Below are 10,738 nucleotides of genomic sequence, written 5' to 3' on the forward strand. Positions count from 1 at the left end.
ATGTCCATCTAACACACTAAATAACATTTCAAATAAGAAGTTACCCAGTCATACATGTACATCATTCCATTCATATCTTCATTTTATGTGCACACGTACAAGCTTCATGGACCTTGCATGTGCATTAATAATGTAATTGAAATCCAATTTGAAAATCACAACAGAACAACTGCAGTTTGTGAATGATTGATTTTAATGTCTCTTCAATCACAATGACAAGATAACAAATGTTCCCTCTAGTGCTGCTTTCTGCGGAACGAGCAACCTGAAAATATACCAGGTATAATTTAATAGACACAATTATATACATAGTAAAATGTTTAATACAATATAATCATTACAGACTCAGTCTCTGAGAAAGTCGCAAAATGACAACTCGCGAAAAACGACAACATATAAGTACATTGTATTGCCCTCAACTTCAAATTGGGTATTGACCTCAATTTTTTAAAGACCAAAAAGAAACCCCACCTGTCTGGTAAGTAACCACCGACCAAACTTACTTCTGTCTCGAGGGGGAATAACCAGAGAAAACTCCACTTGTCTAGCTTGGTGACCACCAATCAAACTCACATATGCTTTCATGGATTTGAACACGTATTGCCTAGGTAAAAAGTGCATATACCAACCACTGTGCTAACCAGAGAACTATTTGATTTTAGATTGTGTGCTTGTAATTTTGCATTTTAGTAGTAGTCAGTACTTGATATATCAGCATCAGTTTTGGAAATAAGCAGCCATCGGCCAATAAATAGTCTGTCATATGTAAATGTAAGAAAGAGGGTGCCCAGCAATGACCAAAAACTCAATCAATAGGGCCTTTATCTTTCTTTTACGCATGAAGATTTAAGTGGCATATGTTCAGCCTTCCATTTATGAGTTTAAAGTGATGTAAGCGCTTAGATGAAAATTATTATTGATTATTTGTGTCAAAACCATGGGCTTAAAGAATCACTCTTTGAGTCTGTTTCCTAAAGAACCAGTACTTTGTGTCTTTGAAAAGAGCCAGACATTGCTCCCCCTTGAGAATACAACCTGAGATCTCTTGGGGTTTGGTTCAGAGACAGGGTAGGGCCTTCCATTTTGGGGAGTAATAAATACATTACAAACATTTGCCCCATTGGTGCAAAAAGGTACCATATGACTTCTAATTTCAATGTCACATGTACCTTTTTGCACCAAGGCGGTGAAATATATACATAAACAAATTTATGTTATCCAGTTAACAGGAAATTTGAATGGAGACCATATCATTTGAAAGAAATTCTCTAACAAGAGCTGTCAGAGGACAGCGCGCTCGACTATTCGAGTGCTTGACAGTATAACGTAAGCCATCATGGTGAAATTGTTCATATTCAATAATTTATTAGACAATCTTTCAAAAATAAAAAAAGGAAAAAAAAATTGGGGGGGGGGTATTTTATTAGATAATGTTTAAAAAAAACAAGATGTGTTTGTGAAACACAATGTCCCCCTATATGATGGTTGACCTTGTAGGATGACCTTGACCTTGTGAAGGATGACCTTGACCTTTCACCACTCAAAATGTGCAGCTCCATGAGATACACATGCATGCCAAATATCAAGTTGCTATCTTCAATATTGCAAAAGTATTCATAAAATAAGCGATTTGGGCCACATCTATTTGACCTCTGACCTTGAAGGATGACCTTGACCTTTCACCACTTAAAATGTGCAGCTCCATGAGATGCACATGCATGCCAAATATCAAGTTGCTATCTTCAATATTGCAAAAGTATTCATAAAATAAGCGATTTGGGCCACATATATTTGACCTCTGACCTTGAAGGATGACCTTGACCTTGACCTTTCACCACTCAAAATGTGCAGCTCCATGAGATACACATGCATGCCAAATATCAAGTTGCTATTTTCAATATTAAAAAAGTATTCATAAAATGAGTGATTTTGACCACATATATTTGACCTCTGACCTTGAAGGATGACCTTGACCTTTCACCACTCAAAATGTGCAGCTCCATGAGATACACATGCATGCCAAATATGAAGTTGCTATCTTCAATATAGCAAGTTATTGCAAAATGTTAAAGTTGGCGCAAACAGACAGACCAACAGACAGGGCAAAAACAATATGTCCCCCACTACTATAGTGGGGGACATAAAAATCTGGGGGGGGGGTAGGGGGGGTGGGGGTGAGAGGGGGGTATAATGTGGGGTGGGGTAATTTATAAGATGATGTTTAAAAAAAAATTGGGGGGGGGGGGGGGATTCTGGTAGGGGCGATGGGTATTGTTTGGGTGGAATCCATAGTGGTATTCAGGTAAGTGTTGTTTTGTCAAAGTAATAATAAAATGTGATCATAAATAAAATTAAGAAGTTATGGGCCATAATTATGTCATAATGCTTGATGCAGTGGTCTGCTCTTGTTTATAGGTTGGTGTCATGTTGGTAAACAAGTATTCAACATATAAAAGCAATATGTCAAAGGATATAGGAAATATTTGGGGTAGTACGCACACTTAAACATAGATTTATCAATAATATGCATATTCTAAGTATAAAAGGGGCAATAATTATGACAAAATGCTTAAAAGAATTGTCTGCTCTTGTTTATAGGTTGGAATGATGTTGGTAAACAAGTATGCAAAATATAAAAGCAATATGTCAAGGGACAATGAAAACAAATGGGGTACTACCAAAACTTTAACATTTGCTGCATATTCTAAGTGGAAAAGGGGCCATAATTATGACAAAATGCTTGATAGAGTTGTCTGCTCTTGTTTATAGGTTGGGGTCATGTTGGTTAACAAGTATACAAAATATGAAAGCAATATGTCAATGGACAAAGAAAATATTCGGGGTAGTACGAAAACTTTAACATTTGCACACAGACGCAGACGAAGACGCAGACGCCGGGGTGAGTAGGATAGCTCCACTATATATATTTCATATATAATAGGCGAGCTAAAAAGGGCCTACATTATACCCCTGCTTAAGTGGGAAAAAGCCCTGGTTATGCAAGATCAAAAGCCTATACAATATCATGCAAGCTTACCTTCGCTGAGCCAACCGTATGATGCAACCTAACCTTTGCTGAGCCTTAGTTATGATGCAAGCTAACCTTCACTGAGCCTACGGTATGATGCAAGCTAACCTTCGCCAAGCGTACAGTATGATGCAAGCTAACCTTCGCTGAGCCTAGCGTATGATGCAAGCTAACATTCGCTGAGCCTAGTTTATGATGCAAGCTTACGTTCGATGAGTCTACGGTATGAGGTAAGCTAACCTTTGTTGCTCCTAGGGTATGATACAAGCTAACCTTCGCTGAGCCTACCTTATGATGCAAGCTAACCTTCGCTGAGCCTACCATATGATGCAAGCCAATCTTCGTCAAGCCTACAGTATGATGCAAGCTAATCTTTGCTGAGCCTATGGTATGATGCAAGCTAACCTTGGCTGAGCTTACGGTATGATGCAAGCTTACGTTACTATGCAAGCTAACCTTCACTAAGGCATGAGGCAAGCTCAACTTGTAGGCCTACGGTATGATGCAAGTTTACCTTCGTGAGCCTACGGTATGATGTAAGCTTATCTTTGCTGAGCCTACGGTATGATGCAAGCTTACCTTGTGTAAGCTTACAGTATGATGCAAGCTTACCTTCTGTAAGCCTATGATATCATGCAAGCTTACCTTCGGTGAGGCGTGCCTTTCCACCAGTTGGCTGACACAGGACAGTACTACAGCCGACACACAACACCACTGTCTGGGCATGGCTGAATACTGTGGTTATCTTGTAGCAGCCTGAAAATAATAAAATAAGATCTGTGAACAAATGAATGCATAGGTTAAAATTGAAAATAAGGCTGTAAGCTGAATGACCCAGGGTTCAGTATAAAAATTATAATCCATCTGTGCAGTACAATTAGCGCCCAACTTGTTCACTTGTCCCGGCCAAAATTTTACTCTTAAGATCTGATAATGTAAATAAATAAACAATGTATGTACAGTCAGATAATGGCTGATCAGGCCTTCTCCAGGCTTATCTACGCATCTGTTATACAGACCCATTTCCAAAGCAAAATAATTTTAAAAATTTTATGCAAAAATCAATACACCCACACTTTCCATGCATACAGAAAATGTGACATTGTATGTGTCACCTTAATGTTCTAGCGCTTACCACGAAATAAATTAGCACTGTTGATTTGAAGCTATAAATTGTTGACGTCGCAATAACATTTAAAGTCAGAAACGTGTTTCGAATTACAATTTCAATTATGCTCATGTGAATAAACTGCTGCGCCATGAGCGCATGATACGCCCGTCGTTCGCCAATGAAGTAGTAAGGTAATAAATAACCCTTTGAATCATTTTTTTACTTCAGTTTATTTAATGAAATCACGAAATTTTGACGAACAAAGTCGCATAACTCTGGAACGACAATTCAGAATTCCGTCAAAAATGAAAGGGGATCAGGGTTTATGAATATTAAGATTGTGTTAAAATTTGAAAAAAATCCATCGAAGGATATTTGAGCTACGGTAGGACATTCAATGAAATCACGAAATTTTGACGAACAAAGTCCCATAACTCTGGAACGACAATTCAGAATTCCGTCAAAAACGAAAGGGGATCAGGGTTTATCAATATTAAGATTGTGTTGAAATTTGAAAAAAATCCATCGAAGGATATTTGAGCTACAGTAGGACATTCAATGAAATCACGAAATTTTGACGAACAAAGTCCCATAACTCTGGAACGACAATTCAGAATTCCGTCAAAAACGAAAGGGGATCAGGGTTTATCAATATTAAGATTGTGTTAAAATTTGAAGAAAATCTGTCAAAGGATATTTGACGTAGCGTACGACATTAACAGACGGACGGACGGACGGACGGACGGACAGACGGACGGACAGACGGACGGACAGACGGACGGACAGACGGACGGACAGACGGACGCGGGGTATACCATAATACGTCCCGTCATAGACGGGCGTATAAAAATGAACAAACTGCAACAGGGAACCAAAATAAATAATTTCGTTTTCTTTACTTTTTGTCTATGTGTTTAGCTGAATGATGAGAGGCATATTATCCAGATGTGCAAAATATCGGACATTATGATCTCGCTAAAGGAATAAGTAAATCAATGGTGTTTTCAAGATGATTTTTCAAAGATGATTTTTAAGGAGTCAGCCTTGACACAAAAACATTGAGTTTGAGTCTTATTTCCAGGAGTCTCAGACTTCAATAAGTGTCGAACACAAACTTATATACTCGTTCAATCTTAAATCAAATTTCAAAATACACTGTTACGTAAGCAGTACACCACATCTAACAATCTAACATCAGTATTTTTGAATTATTTGTCAATTTGTCTAATTCATAATTGCATTGCGTTATAAAATATACACAGATCAGGTGTTTTTTTTAGAACAAGATGTGTTTGTGAAACACAATGTCCCCCTATATGATGTTTGACCTTGAAGGATGACCTTGTGAAGGATGACCTTGACCTTTCACCACTCAAAATGTGCAGCTCCATGAGATACACATGCATGCCAAATATCAAGTTGCTATCTTCAATATTGCAAAAGTATTCATAAAATAAGCGATTTGGGCCACATATATTTGACCTCTGACCTTGAAGGATGACCTTGACCTTTCACCACTCAAAATGTGCAGCTCCATGAGATGCATATGCATGCCAAATATCAAGTTGCTATCTTCAATATTGCAAAAGTATTCATAAAATGAGCGATTTTGGCCACATATATTTGACCTCTGACCTTGAAGGATGACCTTGACCTTTCACCACTCAAAATGTGCAGCTTCATGAGATACACATGAATGCCAAATATGAGGTTGCTATCTTCAATATAGCAAAAGTTATTGCAAAATGTAAAAGTTGGCGCAAACAGACCAACAGACAGACAGGGCAAAAACAATGTCCCCCACTCCTATAGTGGGGGACATAAAAAGGGGAAGACGCTGAACGCTGGGTGAAAGGGGAAAATTGAGTGCGAAAGACACATATTTGGGGAAAAAATAAAAACTGTTTATTTCAATGTCTATAACTCATCTACAGAGGCATGCCTCTGTCCTTTTTGTTCTTCAACACATAAACAAATATTTAAGTCAAAGTCCTAAATAAAGTTGCAGGGGTAGATCTAATAATGGAAAATGTTTTCAACTGTATTTCTGTATTGGGGCCAGGGGACGATGTCAATTTTGTTATTTCAATTTCATGATGAATGGGTAGACGTTCTAGATCTGCTAAAGTATTGGAAGGGAAAGGTGAGGCAGCTGCCGATTGTCAACTTTCACTTTCACAATGTTCGATGTTGATTACCTCCGAATCCTGCTGGGTTTCAACAGTTTTCGATGATAAATCCTTAAAAAAATGCGTCGATGCTTTTAGTATTATCTGAGTCTAAAGGTTATATTATTTTCTTGTATGAACGCCAATTGTGAGACATTTTTTCTGTTTTCACGTTAACATCTGTGCTTTCACATAACCCGGATGAATATTCGACTGGTTTCCGGTAATTAATTGACGAAATACCCTTCTCGCGCAAGACCGGAATCCAGTAAAATAGTCACGTGATTCAGTGAGTTGCCCGGTTTCCATGACGTAATTTAAGAGCTATATTTAGAATCACTGGGGTTCCCAGATTTGTGTGTTCGACGGGAGAGAAAGAGAGCGAGATCGTTGTACATGGTACAAATTGGATAAGTGTCGACTGCCCAAAGGCGAAAAACTTTTCTTTGAGGGAAAAATATTATATTTTAGGTAAAAATGATATTGATGACGGGAAATTGTATTTTGAGGGGAACGAATTCTGGTAGGGGAAGGTCTCAAAATTACGAGGGGGTCAAATAAAAATGATAATGGTCAAAATACTGATGTAACTTGAAATGTTCCTGATTGAATGTTTAAGGTTTTGTAACAGCTTATTAATCATAATAATGAATAAAACATTTTCACACAAGTATTATTGCCCAAAAAGATAATTTCTGGTCCTTTTTCAAGTTGAATTGTGGAAAACAAATGTGCCCAAGAAAATTTAAAATTGAGTGCATCAAATGCAGGATTCTGGTTCAATTGCAATCACTGGACAATTTATATTTCATACTTTGTAGTCTGTGGGAAAGTAAGATTTTTTAAGATTTTGCCACCCCTTTTGGTATTATTGGCCGCAATAGTAACCACTAAAAACAAGAAACTGTCGGAGACGGGTGATGCTCCCCAAAGGTTTTTTTGGTCACAATATTGCACTATATTTAGATAAAAGGAAACGTCTTGAGGGCACTGCCACAGTAGTTGGGGGGACAAGAATTTTTTATAGACAATTTCAAAGGGCCATAACTCTGTGAAAAATCATCCAACCAGAACCCGCTGATAATATGCAATCTCCACTTGGTAGTATAGCTTCCCATAAAGTTTCATTGAATTCCGGTCATTAGTTGCTGAGAAATAGCTCGGACAAAAATTGCACTATTTGTACAGTTAATGGAAAATTTCAAAGGGCCATAACTCTGTGAAAAATCATCCAACCAGAACCCGCTGATAATATGCACATCTCCTCTTGGTAGTATAGCTTCCCATAAAGTTTCATTGAATTCCGGTCATTAGTTGCTGAGAAATAGCCCGGACAAGAATTGCACTATATGTACACTTAATGGAAAATTTCAAAGGGCCATAACTCTGTGAAAAATCATCCGACCAGAACCCGCTGATGATATGCGCATCTCCTCTTGGTAGTGAAGATCCCCATAAAGTTTCATTGAATTCCGGTCATTAGTTGCTGAGAAATAGCCCGGACAAAAATTGTGCACGGACGGTTTCTGCTCCTGTCAAAAATTAGTGAGCTGAAATCTTCTTGTATCAAAATCAGGATTAGGGGTCCATTGAAATTGCTGCGGGCTTCAATTACCGTGCATTAGAATGAGTACCTGGACATTTGACATCCATGAAGTAGCTGTTGGGAGACTGAACAAGCCGCTTCAGCTTGTTCTTCCTCTTCTCCTCTTCAGCTGTCGGGTGAAGTAAATCTTTAGCAAGCTGGAAACAAAAACATCTGACAGAATAAGTTGCCAGGTTGTTATGGCTAATTTAGACTAAAGTCTCTGACTTCTTCTGATATTGCCATACTGCCTACCCAGATGTTAAGTAAATGTTAAATTGAAGAATAGTCTATGCAACCCTTGGAAGACGTTTACTGCATGTTAAATTATTATAATAAGAATGAGGTGTATCAATTAAATTTCAGTGGAAAGATTTAAATCAGTTGAGTTTTCTCGTTCACCAAAACTGGTTCTCTACTATGCAAAAAAACATACTTTTTTGCAATCATAATTTACAATGGGGATCATAGATCACTATAGACTATGGTATAGATGTATAGTCTAAATGCATTATGGCCCAAAGTAATCCCAATAAATATCATTAAAACGAATTAGGTTTGATCAAACATTACCAACATAATACTTTATAATGATGTTCCACATGAATTGGGCTGCAATGGCCTAGTACCTCAACAAAATTGGGTGTCTTGATCATGGGTTTATACTATTTGGACCAGACTCCATAAATGACAGTGCAAAACATGGAAAATACTTAAAACATAACTTTACGTAGCATCACCCTCTTTAACGGCTATATAAATAATATATAATATAAAACCATGATTGTGTCATGATCAGATCATTTTGAATTGTTAACTTTATTTCTTAAATTAACTACATTACAGTAATCATGGGAAATATTGAAAGTTTGGTGAATATTTGCGTTATTGTAAATTTCATTCAATCCTAAAGATGATGCTAACCAAACAAATATGGGTGATGTTTTACAATTTACATGTGCACATTTTCTGTAAACCTAAAATGTTTCTGCAAGCAGCCTATAATAAGTAGTCAAAATAAACAGGGTATTCAAATAAAACTATTAATTAAATATTGGTAAAATCCATAAAAGATAAAAATCAATATTCATAATACAATAACTTAATTATATGTTTTATTATAAATTTATAAAAAAAATTGATGTTTCATTTAATAAATGCCAGTGTAAATGGGGTTTTGTGTTACTTCTGCTATTCAACTGGAAAGCAATTGTCTGTCATCCAGGATAGGCTATATGGCAACACTGTAATCTTGAGCCTCAAATAAAATGACATTATTATTTTATCCATAAAGGACATGTGAAACGTCCATAGAAATGATTGTGAAACTTGATTTGGAAGACTTTGCTATATTTGCTGTACGATATTGGCAGAGAAGCAGAAACGGTGATCAACTATCACTTCACTTTTGTCACCAGTTTTCGCGGTATTTTTTAGGAACGATGTTTATGACTTTATAAACGAATTATCAAAGCATTTCTATGATCAGCACGTGAATTTCAATATGTGTAGGAAATATATCGATTAAATGTTACATGACATTGATTTTTAATGACATTACTGTGGTTTTCAAACTTATATAAACGGAAACTCACACTGTTTGACAACTGCGCCGTCGTGACAAAATCGATCAAATGTCTAAACATACCGACAGTTGGCAAACAATTTTACACATCGCGTTAAACCTTACACTTTGATGATTAATTTAACTCCATTTATAGCATTATATGTCCCTTGATTTAATCGCTATAAATGAAATAACCAACTAATACTTACAGGCATGTTGTCAGTTTCGTGAACTGTTTATAAAAGAAAGTTCAATGGGGTTTCCACGTGGTAAGTCAGAGAGCTAAAAATTGGACTGTTTCGCGATTATTGCCGATATTTATATACAGTCGGATATAAAAATAGAAAAAGATACCAAATTGTACTAATCGTATTGCACAACAACATGGCCTCTTCGTACCCATGTATTGCGCAACTTAAAGTAATATTTGAATAAGACGAGTATTTCAGACAAAGTCTTTATGATTATTGCTGAATTCACTAACGTTTGCGAGTAACTGTTAGCCCTTTCCGATCACATTCATCGTATTAACGGCAAATTAACAAAAAAAAATGTTTTAAAGAGATTGTGAAGATTATCATGTGCATGTCATTGGATATACTAGTACTCATTTTATTGAAAATCGTAATAAAAAGATTTACGAAAAAAGTTTGCCGACCTACACAGCCTCATTTTTTGGGCGATTTTAGTGGAAAAAAGATGACTTGCACATAGGCGAATTAGTATAAAAGTTTTAGAATCAAGTAAACGTACCTTCTTTATTGAGTTTTGTTTTCAGTGCGTGTATTACATTTTGGCAGTGATTTAAGACAAAGAGGGGATAGCTATGACAATAAAGAAACACGCTAAGCATTGAGAGAGATAAAGAGGCGATTCACATAATGTCGCGAATGAGTTACTGTAGCTTGATTGGTCATTGTCGGATCGGGTACTACTTAAATGTACTCCGGGAACCCTAGCTATAGGTATACTTAAATATACCCCTGATACGGAAAATATACCAACACGTACTCGGCCTGTTTAGACTGTACCCGAGTTTATTCCCGCCCCAAATCCGATGATGTGAAACGCGCTCAGGAATACGAAACTAAATTCTCTTTGAGCAAAACCTGCCACAATTAACATGCTTTTTGAGTAGATCGAATTTTCGATAATATAGAGGCCATTTTACAAAATATTGACATAAATATAAACCTAATTAATTTGAAGAAAAAGTCGATTATGACCACTTTAGCGTTAGAATTTCCGGGTACGTTTCAGTATATTTTCCATACCCGGT

General features: G+C 36.7%; 1 protein-coding gene across 1 annotated transcript; it reads right to left on the bottom strand.

Annotated features, from left to right (window-relative positions):
* Positions 1-174: 174 nt before the first annotated feature.
* LOC127868196 (40S ribosomal protein S27) lies at positions 175-9,812 on the bottom strand. Its single transcript, XM_052409849.1, has 4 exons — positions 9,669-9,812; positions 7,942-8,050; positions 3,674-3,784; positions 175-265 (listed from the first exon to the last, which is right to left on the bottom strand). Exons 1-4 carry the CDS (start codon positions 9,672-9,674, stop codon positions 237-239), a joined length of 255 nt encoding a protein of 84 aa, XP_052265809.1. The 5' UTR covers positions 9,675-9,812; the 3' UTR covers positions 175-236.
* Positions 9,813-10,738: the final 926 nt, after the last annotated feature.

The sequence above is a fragment of the Dreissena polymorpha genome, chromosome 2 (genome assembly GCF_020536995.1).
Source record: "Dreissena polymorpha isolate Duluth1 chromosome 2, UMN_Dpol_1.0, whole genome shotgun sequence".
Taxonomy (NCBI): Eukaryota; Metazoa; Mollusca; class Bivalvia; order Myida; family Dreissenidae; genus Dreissena; species Dreissena polymorpha.